Source organism: Anastrepha obliqua, chromosome 1 (genome assembly GCF_027943255.1).
Source record: "Anastrepha obliqua isolate idAnaObli1 chromosome 1, idAnaObli1_1.0, whole genome shotgun sequence".
NCBI lineage: Eukaryota > Metazoa > Arthropoda > Insecta > Diptera > Tephritidae > Anastrepha > Anastrepha obliqua.
The window spans coordinates 36,651,186-36,673,570 of NC_072892.1; the positions used below are offsets into that span (position 1 = coordinate 36,651,186).

The window sequence follows — 22,385 nt, forward strand, 5'->3', positions numbered from 1 at the left end:
TTTCTTTAAAAAGAGAATTTGGTCTAATAAATGTTGTATACATATGTATCTTATATTTAAAATAAATAAATATGTACTTCATGAACATGAAAGAAAAAGAAAGAAAATAAACAATGTACAGTGTACTTACGCCTAACGGACATCTCTCTTAAGCGTACACCTTCCACAAACTGACAGTTTTTTCAGTACTAAAAAGATCCTTAATAGCTTAGACAGACGGTAGCGTTAATCTGGATTAACTACAATACTTAATTCGGAGTTATCTCGGGAGTTAAATGCAACTAATGCGGATTGACAACTAAACTTAATTCGTATAATTTAAGACGATTAAGGGAATTTTCGATGGCAACATTGACGAAAAATGACAGTTAATATCTAATGTGAATGAAAAATAATTAAACTTTTAGAGAGAATAACAAGAAAGATTAGACTAGCCATGCTAGTTGGCACTAATCATCTTAATTTTGTTGTTGTTGTTGTTGTACCAGCATAAACATTCCCCATACTTACATACGGGGAATGCTGCTGGAGTGACAGTCCTTGGCTGGATATAAATCCGGGTCGTTTCGGTAACCTAGAACCGACTCGTGGAAACGATATTAATTTCTTACCATATTAATTTTTTGAGAAATTGCAATTTAAGATTTTTTAAATAAATAATTATTTCTTCGTATCAGGGCAGCTAATACTCGTATTTGCTATCTGCTTACCATCTTTTACTGACAAAATTATCCAATAATCAAATCAACTGTTTACTAATCCGCGTAACAACCGTTTGTTACACTAAAATTTTAATCAGGATTAACGTCACCGTCTAACTAGGCTATACGAATTTTTTAAATTGTTCTCTTTTGAACGGACAATCTTTTCATAACAGGGCGCGGACATTTTAATTCCCATAGCTGGACGGCCTAAAACATTATTTTTCTGTTTATTCTTTTCCATTTTGCTGTTGCTTATTCAATAATCCATGTACGCATGTATAGAGGGGAATACCCTGAATACGAAAAACTTGTTTTAATGCTGTAAAAGTTTGTATGTACACACATACACACGTAGTTTCTTATTATATGCATATGTACGTGAATCGCAATGCCTAAAGCAATGCTGATATAGAAGACAAAGTTAATGCCACTGAAATTCATTGAAATGAAAAACTTAGTGTACGCGAGTTGGCAAAGAAATGTAAGATCAGCTAAACTCAAGCAGCTTGCATTATCAACAACAAAGGCCAAATTTTCAGTTTGAGTGACACTGATGTCAATACGGAGAGAAAAAGGAGTATGCTGCAGCCCAAAGGCCTTAATATTGATAAATTGTGCTACGAATAGTTTGTGGAGACTCGAAATAAGGGCATTCCTCTATCAGGCACACTTATAAGGAGCAATGCAAAAGAAATTTCAGTTAGATTCAATTACTACGATTTAGGGGAAAATACCCATGTGTTCTCCCGACTTTTTTAAAAAAAGGGGTATAAGGGGGGGTAGAGGGGGTATTCTACTATCCAAAAGTGAAAACTTCACTTGCCGGAGCCTTATAGTTTTTAAGTTATTTTTCACTATATTATGAATATATTATATATATTCTTTTTTATATATTAAATATCTATATATAAAAAAGAATAGTTAAAAATTTTTAAAAAGAATATATACACCTTAGAGGTTGTAAACCCCCATTCCCTCATATTCTAACAGAAAAGAGTGTGTGGAAATTATGTTCCTATGTTGCTTCGTTTTCAATCGCATTCTATTATTTTTTTTTATTTTTTGCTTCTGGCAGCACTCCATTCAGCCATGCTTTTCAGTTATTGTAAATTTAGCTGGCATATTTGGAGTTAGCAACTTAAAAATGCAATATAAATGGTTAATTTGTGGTATAAATAAATAAAAAGAGTTAAAAACGTGTGTGTATGTTAATATAGTTTCAATATTTATTAAAATAAATGTGATAAATGCACTTATTCTATCAAAATTTGGTGAAGGTAAAAGACAAACTTTATCAACAAATAACTTAAAAACTATTATTAACAGAATAGTGTTGGTGCTAGTTTTAGCAAAATAAGCACGAAATGAACATCTCCTGTGAATTTCATTGAAAAATTCGTAATATTTCTCTCAAAACAAGTGAGGGGAGAACACATGGAGTCGGAGCCCGATTTAGTGTATCATCCGGCTGGCTGGAACGGATATCACTTGCGAAGCATTTGTAATGCTAATGAAGACTGACATATTTTTCCGAATATTACCCGACAAAACATTTGCTTTAAAAGGTGAAAAATGCATAGGTGGAAAAATGGCTAAGAATAGGCTCACGATTTTACACTGCGACAATATGACTGGAGAAAAATAGCGCCTGTTTGTTATTGGGAAATCTGCAAGGCCTCAGACGCTCTGCAACATTAATTCGTATAATTTACCAGTTACGTGGCGATCGAACAGAAAGGCTTGGATGATGTCTGCTTTGATGACAGATTTTTTCGTGCAGTTCGATAGAAAAATGCAACTTCAAGAACGGAACGTCGTGCTATTTCCAGATAATACGTTTCCATGACAGACGGTTCTACGTTACCGAAGCGGCCCGGATTTATATCCGGCCAAGGATCGTCACTTCAGCAGCATTTCCCGTATGTAAGTATGTTGCTGCTACAACAACAACAACTACAAACAATAAACGGGTCACTAGAGAAGGCTAGTTTGCTATGGCGGTAACGTAGAACCGGCTGCCATGGGAATGCCAAACTACAAACGATATTCATCGTGAATTCCTCACCACTTTTATGAACTCCTGCTCCCTGAATGCCGTCATCGGGGTCTAATCACTCCAGCTGCCTCATGAGCCCTGGGATTCTAGGCCACAATTACGTTCCGGACACTGTAGGAGGTTAAACTCACACTTACTTAAATGTTCGGCATGTGAAGATACCTTTCCCTCAGGACCTACCTTCTCGAAACACCCACCTCCACCTGACTTTACCGCGTTAAGCAGGACTTTGTAAACTACTACAACACCTATGAAACAAAAACCAAAAAACTAGAATGCAGCATACGCTTGGGAGTGTGTATTGTATTGTATAGTTTCTGAAACGACTTAGTTGGTTCCTTATTTTCATTTCTGTCTATGCTGATGTAAATTCGGAACAAATTACTTAAAAATAATAAAATTACCATATTTGATCGAGCTTTTCGCTCTAGTTCCTTGATATTTTGCTATAAAAAGAGCTAACTATCGTTTTTCGGAGTCCTTACATGACATTTGGCCGTTGGAGAATGTAATTAGTATATATATTTTATTTTAAAACATACAACATATTATGTTTGTTTTAATATTATTTTATTTTAATTTCTTCTCAATCCGTATAATATATACTCACAATTCGTTAATAACTAATCAATCTTAAGTCAAACATTACTTTATTTCAGCCAAATCAGTTCGTTTTTTATAATAATAATAATTTACATGTGACTTCTTTGTGGGTCTATACATTGTGGGCTAAGTGCAATTTGTTTAATGCCAAATCGGATATTAATATTGCTTAGTTAACGATTTTGTTTAATTTAATTGTAAATTAGAAATGACTTAACCAAACCCTTTAATTCCTATTTAAAGGCGCCACAGATAGGTAAATAATATATCTTGCAACATTTAAATTTAAATAACCAAAGGGAATACATCTTTTAAAGTTCTAAATAAATTTAAAAAAAAATGCAACAAATATGTTTCACTTTTCCACAAGATGCATTTAGATATTATTTAATTAAACGATTACTTTTTATGATTCAACATATCGCAACAATTCATATTTCGGCGATTACAGCTGCAATCAAATAGCGTCTGCCGGACGATTTGTCGATACGCCAGCCTCTCCACTATCGTTGCCTGTTTCAACGGTTAGATCAGCGTATCGACTGCGCATCAAATGCACTAATAAAGAGCGATACCATTCGTCGAAGATAGCATCGCGATAAACTACTGAACCTATTTGTAGTATTAAAAAGCCTATAATCGTGATGATATCGAACGTTTCCCATTCCAACAAGAAGGCCATCCACCAAATAATAAGAATACGAAAGCGATCCGCAAGTAATCGATTCGCCGAAGACGAGTATTTCACAATTGTTAATGAGGCAAAGTTATAGCACGCGCTGGAGATGATAAAAATAATTAATGGTGCCAACAATGTTGGATTACTACGGATTTGCGGTATAATATCACCAAGATCGTCAAAAACGCCACGAGTATTATTGTTAAGCGGCATTGGAGAGGGTAGGAAAGTTAGGCAAGCACCTAGCAAAACTGTGGTAAACAGGCCGAAGATGCCCTGCCAGCCCGTAGCCAACATAGTCGGAATGTCTGTTCCTTTAAGGTACTTTTCATCATAAATAAATTTACCGGCATGAAAAATTTGTGCGAAAACTACGAGCAAGTTGCCAGTTAGTACTGCATTGCTATCTCCCTTCCTGGGTAGCGAAAACTGATCATATCCGGCACGTTCAACATCAATAGATATGATTACTATGATGCCGCAAATGATGGTGAACATTGCCATCCAGTGACGTACGGTCACCATTTCATTGAGATGAATGGCACCGAAGATGCCAACAAATATAAGAGCAGCAACTGAAAGTAGGAAAATACAATTTATAGAAAATGGGAAAATAATTAATTTATTGTGGATTACATGGAAGATATTTGCACATTAAGTAAATTTTCTGATTTCCTCTGACCACTTTTTTTTTCTCGTGTAAGAAAATCATTTAAATACGATACATAAAATGTATAGCTACAAGTTAATATGTTTGTACATTAAAATATCCTTAATATCCCAAAAAACATGTGGCTAACCTTTTACTTTGTAAGATTTATAAAAAAGCTGTTCCCGTAAAATATTTAAATTGGGTGTTGTTTTAAATACTTATAATTTGATAGCTACATTAAAGAATCGTGTTTTGGATATTTTTCGATCGAGATATCAAAACCAAATAGAACCAATTAAATAAGGTCAGACTGTCATAACCGAAACAAAACTTCGATTTATAGTGATCAAATATTACTATTATAAAGGCTTACACATTGAAATAGCTTGAAGTAGGAAACAAATGATGTTTTCTCAATACGAAAAAGAGAGAACAATCCTTACGGTTAATTATGGAACTAACACAATTTCATTCAAATGACTTCAACTGCTGGCATTGCAGTAGCCGATTTTAGCTCATATTCGATTGTATGAAGCTGTATTCGCCAATCGTTGTTGGATGAGTCTCGAAGAATTTATCTTGAGTGAACCCAGATAAATAATAAAATAATTTTCTTGCAGCTTCGGAAGGTGATTCATCATTTCGCAAGTAAATTTTTCATATTTCCGAACGTTGTTCAAGTGTAAACTGATCCACTTCGTAAGTCGCAGATGTCAACCTAATATTCTCTTTTAATACCAGTGTATTTTAGTTAACACATTAAAAAATAAATTAGATGACCTATACTTTATAAAAAAATAAAAACAACAAAAAAATTAAAAAAGCAAGTTTCTGTTAACTGTGTACCACACCCATAATTTAATACTACATCGTAAAATACAAAAGTAAAAATTATTTATGTATTACTCTTTTCAATTATTGTACTTTAATCTAAATGTTACTCACCTCTCAGCATTTGAAAGCTGGATACATAAGTTAAATAGAGACCGGTAAGTAGCATCACCGAGGCAATTGCATCCAATATCGCCGGTACCAACAAACGTAGCGGTGAAAATTCCCGTTCGCCCCTTGTTATTATATTTTCACCTTCAGCACCCAACTGAAAATTCAATCATTTCAATACTGTTTTAAATTCTGTTAACAAAGCAAAGTACAGAAAATCAAGTGTAACAGCAATCGCTTATCATCGCTTCACATGCAATTTCTATGTGCATATTTGAATTGGTCCACTTACCCCACGTCGCTGAAGGAAAAAATACACAATTCTATAGACAAAGAAGCAAAGAATTTCTCCCAAGAACATAAGTGCTGTTTGCACCAGCGGATGTTGGAAACGACGCCATTTTCCATCACTGCATTCTCCTTCCAAAGTGTCACTCCACCTAAAGAAGGATAGACACAGCCTGAGATGCATTACCATAATTACGCAGTGATAGCAATACTCACTTGAGCAGCAAAACATTTAAAGCACCTGTACAAACATATATTAATGGTAAATACATTTTCATCTGCTTCTCGGACGAATGACAAAATATTTCTTGATGAGGTGAATTTCACAAGAACAAGCAATGTTTTTGATTAGTTTTACTCTAATTTAATTATTATTATACCTATTTGAACCCTATTCGTTGTTAATTTTCTTGACTACTCCGTTGTAAGTGTTCACAAAAATAAGCCGAAGAAAATAATAGAATAAAAATACAAAATAAAAGCAAGAAAACAACGGCTACGCAACAACAATTTGTAATGAAAGATATCAATCAGTTCAGAAGTTGCCACTTAAAGGAAAATGAAACAGCGACAGGGATGCATTGGGTAAACACCATTTAGTTCACAATTATCAAGAGTTTTAATTCGACGGAACCGGAAAGGAATTCTTAAGACAGCACTATTAATTTATAAACAAATAGATAATCCATCATTATACGTATGTACATATTTGTGCATCAATCAGTAAATATTTGAACTTCGAAATTAGTTTAAAATAATAAAAATTAAGCGCCGCGTATTAAATTATAAAAGCACGAATGATCATAAAGCCTCCAAATGAATTTTTTCTTTGCTTTCGCTTATTTTTTGCATTATTTTAGCGCAATCTTGCATTCTAGAACGAAAAAGAATCGTTAATTTTAGATTATTTCGACTACTTACCGAGATTCAATAATAAATAATTATTGCTTCATGCCCCTTTGTTTAAGACGCCAAAATCATAAAATTTAAAATTGAAGAAAATTTTAAATTATTTAGAAAAATGATTGTGTTGAGAAATTGACTGAAGCGGCACGTCAAACTGGTTTTCTCTGTGATAATGCATATGTCACACTAGTTACATATGCACGAGTATGTCTAAGAAAACAAAAAATAATAAAAAAAAATTTCATCGTCGGGCAACATGGGAGGGGATCCAAATGGGACAATGGTCTCTTATAGACTAATGTTTACTGGAAGACAAGTTTTTATAAAATACTAATCTTTTTCTATGCCAATTGATTAGTAAAATCGGACTTAATTCACCTTGTTGAAGAAAAAAGTTGAAAGTTATTCAAACAGAAGGGTTACGGAAAATAAAATTGGGATACAATCGCAGCGAATGGGGTTTCGTTCTAAAGAAATCTGTAGCAGATGCACAGATGAACGAGGAGGAGGTGCAGAGTGTGAAATACTGCATTGCTCTTGCTAAGCACCGACATCTCTGTCTAAACTCAAAACAAATCGTATTACACTGGGCCTCTCGGTATAAGTGCTTGCCTCTGCACCATCACGGAGAGGAATATCCATCTTAACATAACCCAACATAATTACGATGGTTGGTTTAAGCATAGTTACCCAAGGACTTTGGCACCTAAACGGCACTTAGTTACTTTTTGAGGGTTGAGTGTTTAGTTTAATCGCACCACACGTTAAAGAATTAGTCCAGCCTAAACTTTTCAAGGTTTTAAACGTCAGACTATTAATACACACATATATATAATTGGCGCTTACATCTTTTGGTGGATGTTTGGCCGAGCGTGTCCACCAATTTCTGATACGCGTCTTTATGTTGTTTTACTAATGTAGGGACCTACACTTTAATGCCACTTCCCAATGGCAGATCGTGTTTAGGTGGAGCTTTTTCATAGAAGAAATACTCTCGGAGGTTTGCCATTACCTAATATTAGAAAAAACGTTTTCTATCATGCCCACAATAGGGCCCTACCGAATAATAGTCACGCACAAATGCATTAGAAATTGTTCGATACGAAAAACAAATGAAACAACAACCTTCACAAGAAATCTATAATATTTTATTATGTTTCTGTCCAATCATCTTCAACCATATCACAGGATTTTTGTTTTTTATAAATTTACATTTTTTTTGTATGGAACACGGATTTAAAAATAACTTAAAATATACATGGAAACTGAATGAATGACGTTGTGCATAAAATATCGAACATTCCAAAATCTAATTTCACGATTTCACCTCCGTTTCATTACGCCCACTTTGACTGCAAAATAAATACATTACATGTAAATATACAGTTCACATATGAGTAAAAACAACCAACAATTTGTTAGAAATGGCCACACCAATGAATTATACATACATATATTGTAAAAAGACTTTTAGCTACTCAAACATTTTGCTCTCACCTGTTGTCTGGTACCAGATGTGTATTTTGTGTATTAAATGTAGTTTGTAGTTCTTTTGTGTGCTTGTTTTGTTGTTAGCTTTTGAGTGCAAAATGTTGTATGAATGCATAAAAATCCTAAACCATCTTTTATTATTAATTTTAAAGTTCATCCTTCTCAAGCGTGTACGTAACCTCCTCTACCGTGCCTAAGCGTATCGTCTCAGCTTCATTTTCTTCATGCGGCACGTGCTTTTGGATGACATTTGTATTTTGTTGTTTTGGTATATATTCAACGCTGTCCGTATCACTATGAACTGTAATAATCGAGTCGGTTGCTGCTCTTGAGGGATCAGGGCTTGTGAGTGTAATTTTTGAACCACGTACAATTCTGTGTAAGCAAATTAGTGTGCATGGGAGTATTAGAGGTAAACTGGATTTGTTTTAATTATAATTGTGTAACGAAATTAAAAAGTACCTGGTTTTAAGCAACATAAATGTATACCAGTAAATCATTGAGTTGGAAAGAAAGTAAGTTCGTTTTTCAGTAATAGATCGAGTTGCGTTAAAGAAGCATATAAAGGACGAATGGTTTCCAATCAACAAAAAACATAAGGTTATGAAAAATACGTCAAAGAAAGCAGAGCTTCAAAAACACTTAATTGAAAATCTGCTTTGCTGATATCGTTTATTATAGCATGGATTAATTGTAATAATTTTAAAAGACTCATTTGGTTTGCACAACACTCAACTTCTTAAAAAATCGCCGGTAAACAACTGTAAAGAGATTATTTTTGACTATGGCGCATTCATGAAATGCACTATAACTAGAAATGAGCCTCGAAAATGTACCATCAACCCGAAATAGCAAACGAATCCAGCGCATAACTAAAGATAATCCATCATTGCTGAAAACTCAAAGTCATGTGAGTTCCTTCCACCCGGCACACACTGACGTCGAATGTTTAAAATAGAGGAACTGCATTTTTGGCCCATCTCTCTAACGATATTCTCCATTAAAAACCAACTGTTTTTTTTTTAATTTTGAATGTAAGTTGTATCTGTTGAAGCGAATAGAAATAATGATCACAAAAGTTTGTGCATATCGAGTTTCTTTAAAGGAAACAAATGATTTATTTAGGTGTTTACTATGAGCAACTAATGAACTAACCAAAATAATACAAGGTCTTACTAATCTTCGGTATATACATATATGTATGTATATACAAGTAATTGGCGCGTACACCCTTTTTGGGTGTTTGGCTGAGCTCCTCCTCCTATTTGTACGTGTGTCTTGATGTTGTTCCACAAATGGACGGACCTACAGTTTCAAGCCGACTCCGAACGGCAGATATTTTTTTTATGAGGAGCTTTTTCATGGCAGAAATACACTCGGAGGTTTGTCATTGCCTGCCGAGGGGCGACCGCTATTAGAAGAAATTAATTTGGAGTTTCACCGAGATTCTAACCTACGTTCTCTCTCTTTTTTCGAAAGATAGTCACGCACCAACCCATTCAGGTACGGCGGCCGCATACTCTTCGGTAAGTCGTGAAAAATTATTTGAACTTAGGTAGTGTCCGGCATAAACAGGCACCATGTAGCCCTGATCATACGCCATCAGATCAACAATGGTAAAATTTTCACTAATGACAATGGCTTGAAATTGTAATTGGATTAGTGACAAGATCTATGAGGGTCATATTACAAAAAAAAAAAATGTATATATAAGAATATTGAGAAAACCATTTCCTCAATTTACTATTCAAATTACTAATTTGCTGGAGTAATGCCAAACAAAATTTATTATAATATAAAATATTACACATGGCGAAAATACTTAGGGAGGAGGAATAGTAAATTCAAAACTTTAAAACCGTTTTTTCGAATTTTTGATTTATTGAGTTATGACTTCTATCCAGCAAACGAGCGATATCCAAATAAAGAAGTAAAAACAATAAAGATATATAATTATTAGAGATTCATGATCAAGGGATCAAGGTTCTCAGTCAATTTCATAGAATCAACTGTTAAGCTGACGTAATTGTAAGGTTTTGTATAAAACTACTTTGTCCTTTCTATTCTTCTCTAGCAACTTCTGTAGCAACTTTCATGTTTACATTAACCTATTATTTTGACATCCTCTTTTCAATTATCTCACACTCCTCATCTACAATAACATTTTTGCACTCTATCTACGTAATCTTGTTTGTATTCCATCATTCTTGTTAGATACCGCCAGGAATTTTTGTAAAACATTTTTTTTGGGTTGCAAGACTCTTTCAGAAAATCAGTGATATCTTGTATATTGAATATCACTCTTTGTTTCAAGTAAATTGAGTTTTATTTCATCTGAGAAACACAAAATTACTTTCTTTTCAACTCAATATTATTAATCTTGTGATTTCATATTGTTATATGCAAATTCTATTTATAGTAGTATTCTTTGTTTATGGTTAACTTTTTATGTACATATACTCATATAATATATATGTATACCTTATATACATTGCATTGCATGAGCTTGCTTGGCATTTATGCATTTTTTGTTTTGTCTGTCTATTGTCGCTGATGCGTGTTGGATCCTCGCAATTTTTGCGGATGTCTACATAATACATACATATATATATATATTTTTGGAATTTGGGAATACGAGTATGATTTCAAGCATTGCGATTAAGCTTTTGATTAAGCATATAACTTGAAGTTCTATTAAGATTTACCTGTCGCGTGTCTGCATATTCGCTTCAACATCCAAACTGCGCGGTTGACGGAAGTCACATTCCAGCGAGAATGCCGAATCACCGGGTGTTATCAATTCCGGATCATTTTGAATGACAACAATATTGGAATAGAGTTCGCCATCTTTTAACGTTTGACATTGATCCAATTGGAAATTCATCTCCAAAGAGAGTGCACTTTGTGTAATTGGCTTAACGAAACAGGGTGCAGTTTGTTTATAGAAACTGCCGCGAGTGTACATTACGCCGGTGAAGGGCTTCTCTGTCTCCAGCATTACGTTCATTGAATTAGAACCACACTTCAGATTGACCTTTTGTATACCCTGATCCGATCCTTCTATTTTGAAAGTGTCCGTTAAGTCCTGTTGCCAAATTTCTGCGAAGTGAAAAAAAAAATATAATATAATATTGAAAGAAAGCAATTATTTAATAAAGTAGCTTGTATTGTATTCGGTTACATTGTAGTACATAAATTATTGTATTTAAGAATAAGAAAGTTTTGTAAAAATCCACTTTACTCTTTCTGCACATAGTAGAACTGCTATGTAGTACTTTTATTTTTATTTAGTTTTGTTTTAGATTTTCTTTTTTTTCACTTAACAGAATTTTATTAGCCTTTAATTCCATACAGTGGATCTCCCAGCTCTGCATAGATTCGCCAAAAGCGTAGACATCCTACATGGCGTCTACTTTCAGTTTTCATAGAGGTCGGTATTCATCTGGCATCACTAGGGACCGAAGGGTCTATGCGTGGCTTACCAACCAGGCTAACCTAACCTAACCTTGATTCCATACGAAGCTCCCATACATGCAAATATTACAGGGTAGTCCATATAGAGGTTTCTTTTTAAAAATTAAAAAAAAAAATCAAATTTTTACGGTACACTATTGGTCTATTTGAAAGAGCAAACAATTCCAATACACGCACTTTTCATTCATGTAGCTACCAGTGTTCCAAGACCTTGGCAACTGTTTCTGGCTCTATCTCACGAATGGCTTCGCAGTAACGCATCCTGTGTCCTACAAAACTGCATACCCATACAAAAGTTTTGTATAAAGTTTGAATCTTAACGTTATATGTTTTTTTTATATTTTGAACAATATTTTTATAAAAAATAGTGGTGTGTTTATAATTTTTCAACGATATGTATGTGGGAAAAATCTTAGGGGTACGAATTAATAGCGGTTGGGGCAAGTATGTGTTTTGAATTTGAGCTTAATCATACCATAAATCCGATTTTCCTAAAGTATATCTGAGAATCCGGCGATTTTCTCCTATTAGGGTTAAAAACAAACACACCCTGTGAGTTTGAACTGGCTACTTTTTCAGTTTACCGGTCAAAACATACGTGGAAAAACGGGAAAACACAAATTTGTGAATTTCATAGCGTTAATATTACTATGTCTGGTGTTCATATATGATATTATAAACTAAACCTGGGATATATGTGTCCCAACAATTTCTGTCACTGAGGCCCAGGTGTGCCAATAGTTGTAATGTGGTATTCGAATTACCGATCCGAATAGAAAGAGTCGTCGTTTAGTAAGAATATAATAGTCGTAAGTAAAGAATAAAAATTCCATGAATTCAAGAAAAATAAAAACATTACCCTCCGAAACGTTTATTTAGTTTTTAATACCATCAGTGATTGTTAGTTTTTAACACTAACAGGATAGTTCCGTAAGAGTCAAAAGAATTTTTTCCTAATAGCCGTAGAGCAAGGCTAAGGCTGGGCAATTACAGAGGAAGTTTTCTACTATTTCTTCCTCTTCCTTACAACTTCTACATTATTCATGAGAAAATACTCCTAGCCTAAAAGAGTGCTGACGACATATATGATGTTCTCTCATGAGAGGTTGAGCAATTCTCCTGACCTTTTCTTATCTATTTGCGGCCAAATTAGCCTGGTTGTAATATAAGTATTTTCTTCTTTCCATGACCTATTGGCCTTCTGAAAAATATTATTTTGTATCCTTACAAGCTGCCACACGAATTCCAGCATTGCCTCTGTTTTCAAGCAGTTTCATCGGCCTTGCAATTTCTTTCAATATCTCTATGTCTCGGAATCCATATAAGACTGACCTTGAAGACGGTGCTAATATCATTTAGAGCTGTCAGAGATTACTGATCTTAGTATAACTGTCCCCATTGATTGGATGGCCGCCTTGATAATGAATAAAAAACAAGCAGAAACCGGAAGTAATCTAATATACAAGAAAACCAATTTTTTGTTAAAAATGGTGCAAAGTTCTCATAAAATTCATAAATGCTCTTAAGCTCCAGTTCGATTGAGAAGTTTTGCATTGACATTTGATAGAAAATTCAATTATCATGAAATTCAGAACCCAAAAAATGTAACTTTAACTATATCTCGAAAATTGTTCTGTTCTTTAATATTCGAGTTTATATTTGGACACAAGGTTAATTTGCTCAAGAAATATCTGTTCAATGGCACAGGCCAAAATCATTGTAAATTAGCGTAAGTAGTGATTACGTACTGAAAATAACTTCACACTTTAACAGCTCTGGTTATTAATATTTATTTATATTTATGTGTAGAGGTACACATGCCTAACCGTTGGTTCTACGTTACAGGAACCATCCGAATTTATGTACATATATATTTACACACTCATTTCCGGCCAAGAACTGTTATTTCAGCAGCATTCCTAAAAACTTATGAGAGTATGAATATAAATTATAAATAAATGTATGCTGCTATAACAACTATTATATTTATGCTGGTATTTATAAATTTTTTCTGTCCGAAATCGATGAGGATGTTAATTTTAAATAAAGCTTTTTAAGTGTTTTAAAAGGTATGCACATCAATTGCTCGTGACTACCGCAAGTTACCACATATTTAACATGGAGTAATGGTGTAATTTGGGCTCTGGAATACCACAGAAGATTTTCTCAAGATTTGGGTGCTAAAAAAAGGGTGCTTAAGGATATTTTAATTTTGTTCACATAACGGCATGTAATGTGAATATATGTAACAATATCAAGGAATCGCGATAGATATGGTATAAACATAAAACAACAAAATACTTAGAATGGTCAGATGAATCAATTATTTAAGACGCGTTTAACCGTCTGTCTGAGCAAAAATTAATACATTTCAATGAAACTTAGTTCTCAAATTAATCTTTATCCAAGGTAGTTTGGTATTGGAAATGAGCAAAATCGGTCAATAACAACACCCAGCTGCCCTATAAAGGAAATATTTTAAACAGAAAAAAAAACATAAGCATAAGCGGATAAAAAGCACGCCCAATTTTTATTTGATAAGTCTAAATTTCCGTCCATCTGATAATTACTAATAACTCTCATTGGCTATGAGTTTGTTTGATGCAAAAAATTAACAGCCAGCCAAAATTAAGTTTTACTAAAATGCGCGCCGGTATATGAAGTTCGCTCCGGACCGAATTCAGCACTCCTCTTTGGCTTTTTTAAATTTCTTACGGAATCACTCAAACTTAGCTCTTAAGAAAGATATAGGTATGTAACATATATCGACATTTACACACGCATAAATTCTTTTCAAATTAAAAGTAACTGTACTTAGAAAAAAAAATGTAGGCTTTCAGTAAAAGTCAGCTAACTGATAAGCTCTTTTCATTAGTTGCTCTTCCATTACCAAATGCTTATTTTTTACATGACATGACATTCCCTTGCTGAAATGCGGAAGCTCTGTTGAGTATGCGGCAGAGATTTGTGTAGGCTGCTTGATGGATACTGTATTATCCTAAAGCCAATTAAAAATCGTAAATTGTACAAAACACTAATAGGTATAAAAATGGCCAAGAAATATATATGTACGAGTATGTATGTGGTGCTGACACTTTCTTTTGCTTTGTTCTTTTTATTGACGTTTACGCGACTTGGTAGAAATCCGGTTTCGCGCAACTAAAGTTCTGCGGCAAGAAGGTTTCTTGACGTGCGCAATGCGTATGAAACTTATTTTTTTATTTAAACTTATTTTTTACTTTGCTTTTATTACCTGCATTATTTTGTTTTTTGTTGTTTTCATTACTACAGACGTTCAATACCAAAAGGCAGGTGATGTAGAACGCAAGAAATATAGCACGCATTCTGGTTAATTTTTTTAGTTTTTATTAATTTTTTTTTTTATATTTTACGAATGTGGCTGTTTGACGCAGGACTCCTCTCAGCACCAAGCCAATGTACACAGAATAGTCAGAAGTGTTGCGCCTAGCCTTAATACCGATTGGTTTTATTTTATGTATTAGGTATAAGTTTCAATGATTTTACTCCCGGTGACTACGAACTTTGCGCTTAAATGCAAAAGTAACAACTGAAGTGAAGCGCGCCGGTTCCAGAGAATATAAGAGCCAGCGGTTGCTGGCAGTGGCTCTGGTCACATTGCATGGTCGATGACTTAACTACACAAACACTGCGTCAGAGATGGGTAGGTGGGTAGGTGAAAGCGGTAAGACTGTTGTTGCGTTAACCATTACAAAAGAGAAAGAAGGAAAGAGAAAAGTCAAGAAGTGGCTATGCTCCAGGGGGAAATATGTAATTGAGCCGAAGAGGCGATCGACTCAGAGTTAGTGTGTGCCATGTATGTATGTACATATGCATATATGTATGTATGTTTGTAGAAAAAGAAGAATAGCAATGCCAGTAGACCTGTTTCAAATTGTTGGCTAAAATGTTAGACAACAATGTGCAATGCGGATGGATGGATGATTAGTTGGATGATAGCTTAAGGATTGTATGTCTGTATGTGTAAGTATATGCATTAACGTTTTTACGAAAGGATTGAGTGCCGCCAAATATTGAGAAATATTACTAAGCAAGTTTGTGCGTATGTTTATGTTTGTTTTAATTGTATAAATTTTGTATTGCACTAATTTTTGTATTGTAAATACGTACAAAATGTATTATTTAATTGATACCGAAAACCGGCGCGCATGCGCACTTATTTCGCAATCACTCTTAGTGATTTGACGCTATTAGTTGATTGATGGTAATTTATTTACAGTGTCGATATTTGATTGATATTTGATTAATATATTGTATCTATTTATTTACATACATACATCCATATATTTTTATATACAAAAATAAATGCGTGCATTCTTACTAGTGTAGTGCACACCAATGATCAAAATAAGAGACATGCGAAATGTTTACTGGTTTTGACAAAAGAAAAGTATTTTGTTTTTGGGTTGGCTTTAAAATGAAGATAACTTAACTTTGGGGTAAAAGTGGTACCTGCGGAAAGCGTCAGTCCTTCGTTCTCCTCAAAATATACTTTTAGCTGCCGGAAGCATATAGTTTTCGACATATTTGAAGTTAAAATGTTTAAATTCGTTAACCACACAAAGCCATTTTCCTATGAAAGTAAGTTCTGATCAGTTATTTTACTTTCACACCTACTTTATAACATTTGAGCTGTTTTCCCATTTCTTTATTTTAATCATTGATTATAAAAAACGTTTTAAAATATGATTATAAAAGAACTTTAATTTGCACTTCACCAAGTAATAAAAGTTTTTCGAATTTGGCCGTGAACGAACGCGTTGTCAAATAATAGCATAAAAAAAAAACAGAGATCTGGAAATAAATATTAGCACAGATAATAAAAAAAGTCAAATTGTTACGGTTTATAATTACTTATATTCTCAATCGCCTCGATTAACTTTTCAGACGGATTCTCATGTTTACGACAATTGATTTGCCCCACACCAATTCATCAATGGTGTACCCGAAATTAGTCGGATTATTGTAGTTAACCTTGTAAAATAGCCTCACTAGCTATTGAGACTCTATTCGTTGAGTGTGAGTCGCATCCACTCAGATCTCTGTGGTTCATTTTTTGGTGAATATACCGATGCTCAGTCAAATAATAGGAACCTACAATTTGATGCCGCCTCCGAAAGGCGAATGATTTTATTGCTATGATATTTCATAGCAAAAATACACTCGTAGACTTGTCTGCCGAAGGGTGACTGCTGTTAGAAAAAACTTTTTCTATCATTTGATGTTTTGTGCCCGCAGTTTCGAACTCTGGCACTACCGTATGGTAGTTACACACCATGTAACTTTGTTCTATTGGCTTTTTCCTAACTTGCTCTCTTCTATTTGTAGTTTTTACAGAAGTCACCAATTTTTCCCGCTATTTGTTGGGCATCTACTATGTCATCTGACAGTAACTTTACCAATCCGATATTGTAGTAGTAGATAGAGTTTGGCCACTGATAAAATTTTCTAGACTGTGTTCGCAGTTTCATAGCCAAATAATTGTAGTAAAATAAAGTGCAAATTACTGTGGCTCAAAATATCGTTGATTTTTGATAATTTTTCCGATAAAGGTGTTGTGAAAAAATCTGCATTCTGTGTAAAAAGTTTGGTTGGTTGGCTGGTCGGTGTAAAAAGTTTGGAATTTTGATTAAAATTTGTCAAATTTGTATTAGTCTTGTCCAAAGTTCTAAACTTTTTATAAAAATTAAAAAAAAAAAGAATCAAATAAAATAAAAGTACTAAAAACTGGTAAAAGTATCGTCTATCTATTATTTTGATCCGAGGTGTATGTGAGCACATGCTTTAGAAAATAATTCTGCTTATATTTTCCCCATTTCCATTTGATACTTGCCGCAGTTGATTCATTTTTGCATTTGCCATTTCGGCTGTAATCTCATTATCCACGATTTTTTATCTTGCGCGCCAATTTTCTCATAGAAACGTGTTGACTGCAAATGGGTCTCAGGCGTCAAAATGTCAAGTAATCTTCGGATAGTAATGGTTGTTTGTGCTCTTTTATGCAAATGCATTTATTATGACTTTTTGCCATGGTATTTGTTATTGCTTGCCATATCGTTCATTCACAGGCTGAACATTACTACAATAAGAAATTGTTAATACCATTCGTCCAGACATATAGTATATGCACATATATATATGAGTATGTATGTGTATCAAAACAAAACGTATTCATTAAAGTTGGAAGAGTTAATTCGCAGCAGTCAGGAGTAAATAAATATTAACAAAAAAACACACACGCGTGCATACGCTTAGTGTGAAAAACAGCAAAATCTCTTTCCGCATTTCAAGGCATGACTTCCCATACATACAAACGTAATTCCAACATGGACCATGTCCGTTCCGTTTCATTCCATATCGATCATGCTATGCCATAGCGATCCGTTGCATTTTGTTGCATTTTGTTGGGTTTGGTGATTTTGCTGATTTTCCGGCCATGTTAATAAACTTCTCATGTGAAAGTGCATTTGTGTGTAGTTTTTCTGCATTACTTATTATTTAATTCGTTTCATTTTTCACTTGCATACATTTTTTTATAAAATATTTTTTTTTCAGTATCAAATAAAATTTGCACAAATCGCGTCGTTTGCGTGAGTTGGTACAACGCGGTACAAAACTGTTCCATGCGCACTGCCATACACATATACTATACATACACTCACACATACGTTTTTATGCATGCACATAATAAGTGTTTGTAAATATCGGCTGGTTGTAATGCCTTATTTTACCACTTCTTCGTGTCGAAATTAAATGCCTATTAAGTAATTAAAGCTTATTTCCGATTTGTTCGTATGTACATATAATGTCTGCAAATATTATATTTTTTCTATGTATTCGTAGTTGAGTGTAGTGTAAATAAACTATAATATGAAGACTATTACGTACAGGGTTTCATGAGCAAATACGTGCTTTGTTGGCATATAAAAAAATAAATCTTTAAGATTAAAACTCGAACGAGTAACTCTTTAAATTAAACACATATTTGAGAGAAAACGCGTTAACTGTTTATTAATACAAGGACCAATTTATGAATGATAAATAATAATATTTTCTAAATGTCCAAAATTATGAGTGATAAATTATGTTGTATTTTCCAAATGTGCGCCTAGTGTACGTATACAGATGACAATCGCAATTGGTTTTTCGCTTAAAAAGTGGAGCTATTCCATACCACGTGGTTGAAGTAGTCTTGCCATGGTATTCCATGCTTGATATATGTATTCAGTGTTAATTTTAAAATGGGCAGGATGTCCAGGGCAAACCAAAAAACTTCAAAGACGTTAGGTCCTGGGATTGAACATATCTACATCTCAAACACTTGAAGTGTGCCTTCCGTCGAACGTTTTCGATCGAACCACATAGCTTGTTGGATTTTTGTTGTTGTTACTGTTGTAGCATCCATATAAAGGGTGTTTTTTTTTAGAGGTTAGGTTTTCAAGTTGGCACTACTTTTTTCGTAGATGGTCTTTTTGACAGCTGTCACTTGATTTATGCTCAGTTTGGTTTGCCATTTCATAATGAATAGACTTACACCTGAACAACGTTTGCAAATCGTGCAAATTTATTACGAAAATAATGGTTCGGTTCGCGCGACGCATCGAAGAAAATTTTGTTCAGCGATGAAGCTCACTTTTGGTTGAATGGGTATGTCAATAAGCAAAATTGTCGCATTTGGAGTGAACATAATCCACAAGCCATTGCTGAGACGCCGTTACATCCTCAAAAAGTCACTGTTTGGTGTGCTCTATGGGCAGAGGGAATCATTGGTCCATATTTCTTTAAAAATGAAGCCGGCCGTAATGTTACAGTCAATGGAGAGCGCTATAGAGCCATGATTAATGACTTTTTCGTGCCTGAATTGGACGATGTTGATGTGGACGACCTTTGGTTCCAACAAGACGGCGCTACATGCCATACAGCCAACGCAACAATCGATTTATTGAAGGAAACTTTTGGTGAGCGCATTATCTCGCGCCGTGGACCTGTGGCGTGGCCTCCAAGAACGTGCGATATAACACCGTTGGACTATTTCTTGTGGGGCTATGTGAAGTCGCTTGTCTACGCAGATAAGCCCGAGACGATTGACGTCTTGGAAGAGAATATTCGGCGCGTTATTGCTGACATACGGCCCCAATTGCTGCAAAAAGTGGTCGAAAATTGGGCCTCTCGGCTGGAATTTATTCGAGCCAGCCGCGGCGGCCACTTGCCCGAAATCATTTTTAAAACATAATGGCAAACCCTTATCTTTATAATAAAGCTAAATTCTTGGCCATAACATTAAATTATATACGTTTTATTTCATCTTGAAAACCTAACCTCTAAAAAAACACCCTTTATGTATGGAGAATGCTGCCGAAGTAACAGTCCTTAATAATAATAGTAATAGTTTTGTAGATGAATGTTAGTGTGCCCAATGGCCGACACTTCGACCTAAAAGATCTTTTGTGTCCTACTACATGCCTCAGGTTGGAAATTGTTTGAAAGCCAAATTCTTTCAGTAAATTTTCCGCCATTCGGACATATTTCAGAATATCAGTAACATGAGCATTCTTGATTTCATTCGAATTCATTCTCGATAAAGGATATGCAGTCTTGTAAATGTTTGCCAAGACACTACAGTTGCACAAAATATGCTCTATCCACCAGACAGAGTCTACACTGTGTCTCATTCCCAATGTTATGCAGTTCCCTATTGTTAGGTAAAAGGTCTCATAAGCCTTTTGGCTTGACGGAATTTTTGCGTGACTTCCCAATGGGTAATTCTTTGAGTATTTCCCTAACTATTCTTATTAGGAAGAGCTCTTTCTATAGATCTATAATCGAAGGCGCCTTCAGTATCTATGAAAGCACATAAAACAATTTCTCTAGAGTGTAAATCTTTCTCTATCTTTGAGACAACGTAGTGAAGTGTTCCTTCCGTGGATTTTCCTGAATTATATGCAAACTGAGATTGATACAGTAGTGGTGTTGTTCTCAACTTCTCCCTAATATGAAGATCCATTAATCTTTCCATAGTTTTCCAGGAGAAAAGATGTAAGGCAATACAATATTGTAATATTTTGGAAGTTCCTTGCATCTCTTGCTAATTTTTCGGTTAAATATCACGTTAACCTTACGCCATACTAATGGCATGCATTCTCAGCTAAAACTGTGCCTACAAGTGGTTTTGGCAATATAACTAGCTCTATTATTACGAAAAGGTAACAGTCCTTGGCCGGATGCTAGTCAGTAACGTAGCACTCACTGTCGTGGGAACGTTGGATTATCTGTCCTGGAATTTGATGCTAGAGACTACAGGGTGAACGATATGAAGTGTTACCCATTCAAAACACCATAACTTTTTTGGGTGAAATTAGTTTTTATTGGTTTCAAAGACAAAATTGTTCAAAAATGATTACAATTTTAGCATATATTCACTTTAGCTCGATATGATCACCTTTTGCCTTGACTATAGCCTTCAAGCGGTCAATAAATGAGTTGCATACTGCACGAATGTGATCTTGAGGTCTTTTGGCCCATTCTCGTATAATCGCTTCTTTCAGCGCATCCATACTGGTATATTTTTTAGTCCTCACCTTGCTCTCCAAAATGGGCCAGATGGAATAGTCCATCGGATTTGCGTCTGGCGAATTCGAGACCCATTGTGTGAACGAAATGAAGTGTGTAACTTCATTGTTTAACCATTCTTGGTTCACTCGAGCATTATGAAACGGTGCCTAGTCCTGTTGGAACGTCCATGGTCTACGACCGAAATGTTTGCGTGTCCACGGCTCTAAAGCAGCTTCTAAAACATTTTCCCTATAATAAGTCGCATTCACTTTGACACCAGGCTCGATAAAAACGATTGGAGAGCGTCCATCAGCGGTCACTGCGGCCCAAACCATTACTTGCGATGGGAAATTGCTTCGAGTGGCCATACGTAGGCTCAAATTCTCGTATGAGCGTTCGGTCAAGTAATAAACACGATCGTTTTGAGTGTTAATGAACTGCTCAACTGGGAAATTTTTTTCATCAGAAAACACAATGTTAGGAAATTCGCCTCGTTCGTGCAAGCGCAACAAGTCCTCTGCTCTTTCGCACCGACCTTTTTTTTGCTGGGGTGAAAGATCGTGTGCTTTTTGGAACTTGCTGTCGAATGCTGTCTTGCGATATTTTCAGTTCTTTGACCATTTTTCTTTCACTTCGACGTGGATTTCGTTCAAGTCGAACCTTCACTTTCCGAACCATTTCTGGCGTTGTTGCGGTTGTTTTTGGTCCAACCCCATAGCGTTTTGCAATGCTAACAGTATCATTGTAACGTTTCAGGCCCGTGCGCAGACCCTCAGATTTAGGGGGTGTTCCAATTTTTGTTGCAGTGCTATTTTTTTTTTTTCATATCGATTTATGTCACAAAAATTTTTAAAACTTCGTCTGGGAGGGGGGGTTTGAACCCTGCTACCTTGTCCATTCTGTTGTTGACATCGTCAAACACAACTCTTTATGTCTTGCAGAGAGAAACATTGATAGGTGCGCTCATTGAGGAGGAGTTGGTGCAAATGTGTAAGAATC

General features: G+C 35.0%; 2 protein-coding genes across 2 annotated transcripts; both read right to left on the reverse strand.

Moving 5' to 3' along the window:
- Positions 1-3,308: 3,308 nt before the first annotated feature.
- Positions 3,309-6,446, reverse strand: LOC129252880 (solute carrier family 35 member F6-like). Its single transcript, XM_054891020.1, has 5 exons — positions 6,305-6,446; positions 6,141-6,231; positions 5,929-6,076; positions 5,640-5,793; positions 3,309-4,617 (listed from the first exon to the last, which is right to left on the reverse strand). The coding sequence occupies exons 2-5, from the start codon at positions 6,200-6,202 to the stop codon at positions 3,821-3,823; spliced, it is 1,161 nt and encodes a 386-aa protein (XP_054746995.1). The 5' UTR covers positions 6,203-6,231; positions 6,305-6,446; the 3' UTR covers positions 3,309-3,820.
- A 1,510-nt stretch (positions 6,447-7,956) lies between these two features.
- Positions 7,957-15,337, reverse strand: LOC129236150 (uncharacterized). The gene is made up of 4 exons (XM_054870378.1): positions 15,049-15,337; positions 11,027-11,420; positions 8,328-8,696; positions 7,957-8,182 (listed from the first exon to the last, which is right to left on the reverse strand). The coding sequence occupies exons 1-3, from the start codon at positions 15,137-15,139 to the stop codon at positions 8,468-8,470; spliced, it is 714 nt and encodes a 237-aa protein (XP_054726353.1). The 5' UTR covers positions 15,140-15,337; the 3' UTR covers positions 7,957-8,182; positions 8,328-8,467.
- Positions 15,338-22,385: the final 7,048 nt, after the last annotated feature.

Excerpts from the sequence above, each read along its gene's own strand:
- LOC129252880 (XM_054891020.1), bottom strand. The coding sequence starts at position 6,202 with ATGAAAATGTATTTACCATTAATATATGTTTGTACAGGTGCTTTAAAT. Across the intron at positions 5,794-5,928 it reads TTTTCCTTCAGCGACGTGGG|TTGGGTGCTGAAGGTGAAAA; the intron begins GTAAGTGGACCA and ends TTGAATTTTCAG. Across the intron at positions 4,618-5,639 it reads CAGCTTTCAAATGCTGAGAG|TTGCTGCTCTTATATTTGTT; the intron begins GTGAGTAACATT and ends TCCTACTTTCAG.
- LOC129236150 (XM_054870378.1), bottom strand. The coding sequence starts at position 15,139 with ATGCGTGCTATATTTCTTGCGTTCTACATCACCTGCCTTTTGGTATTG. Across the intron at positions 11,421-15,048 it reads CAAAAAACAAAATAATGCAG|AAATTTGGCAACAGGACTTA; the intron begins GTAATAAAAGCA and ends TTCACTTCGCAG. Across the intron at positions 8,697-11,026 it reads AATATGCAGACACGCGACAG|AATTGTACGTGGTTCAAAAA; the intron begins GTAAATCTTAAT and ends TTGCTTACACAG.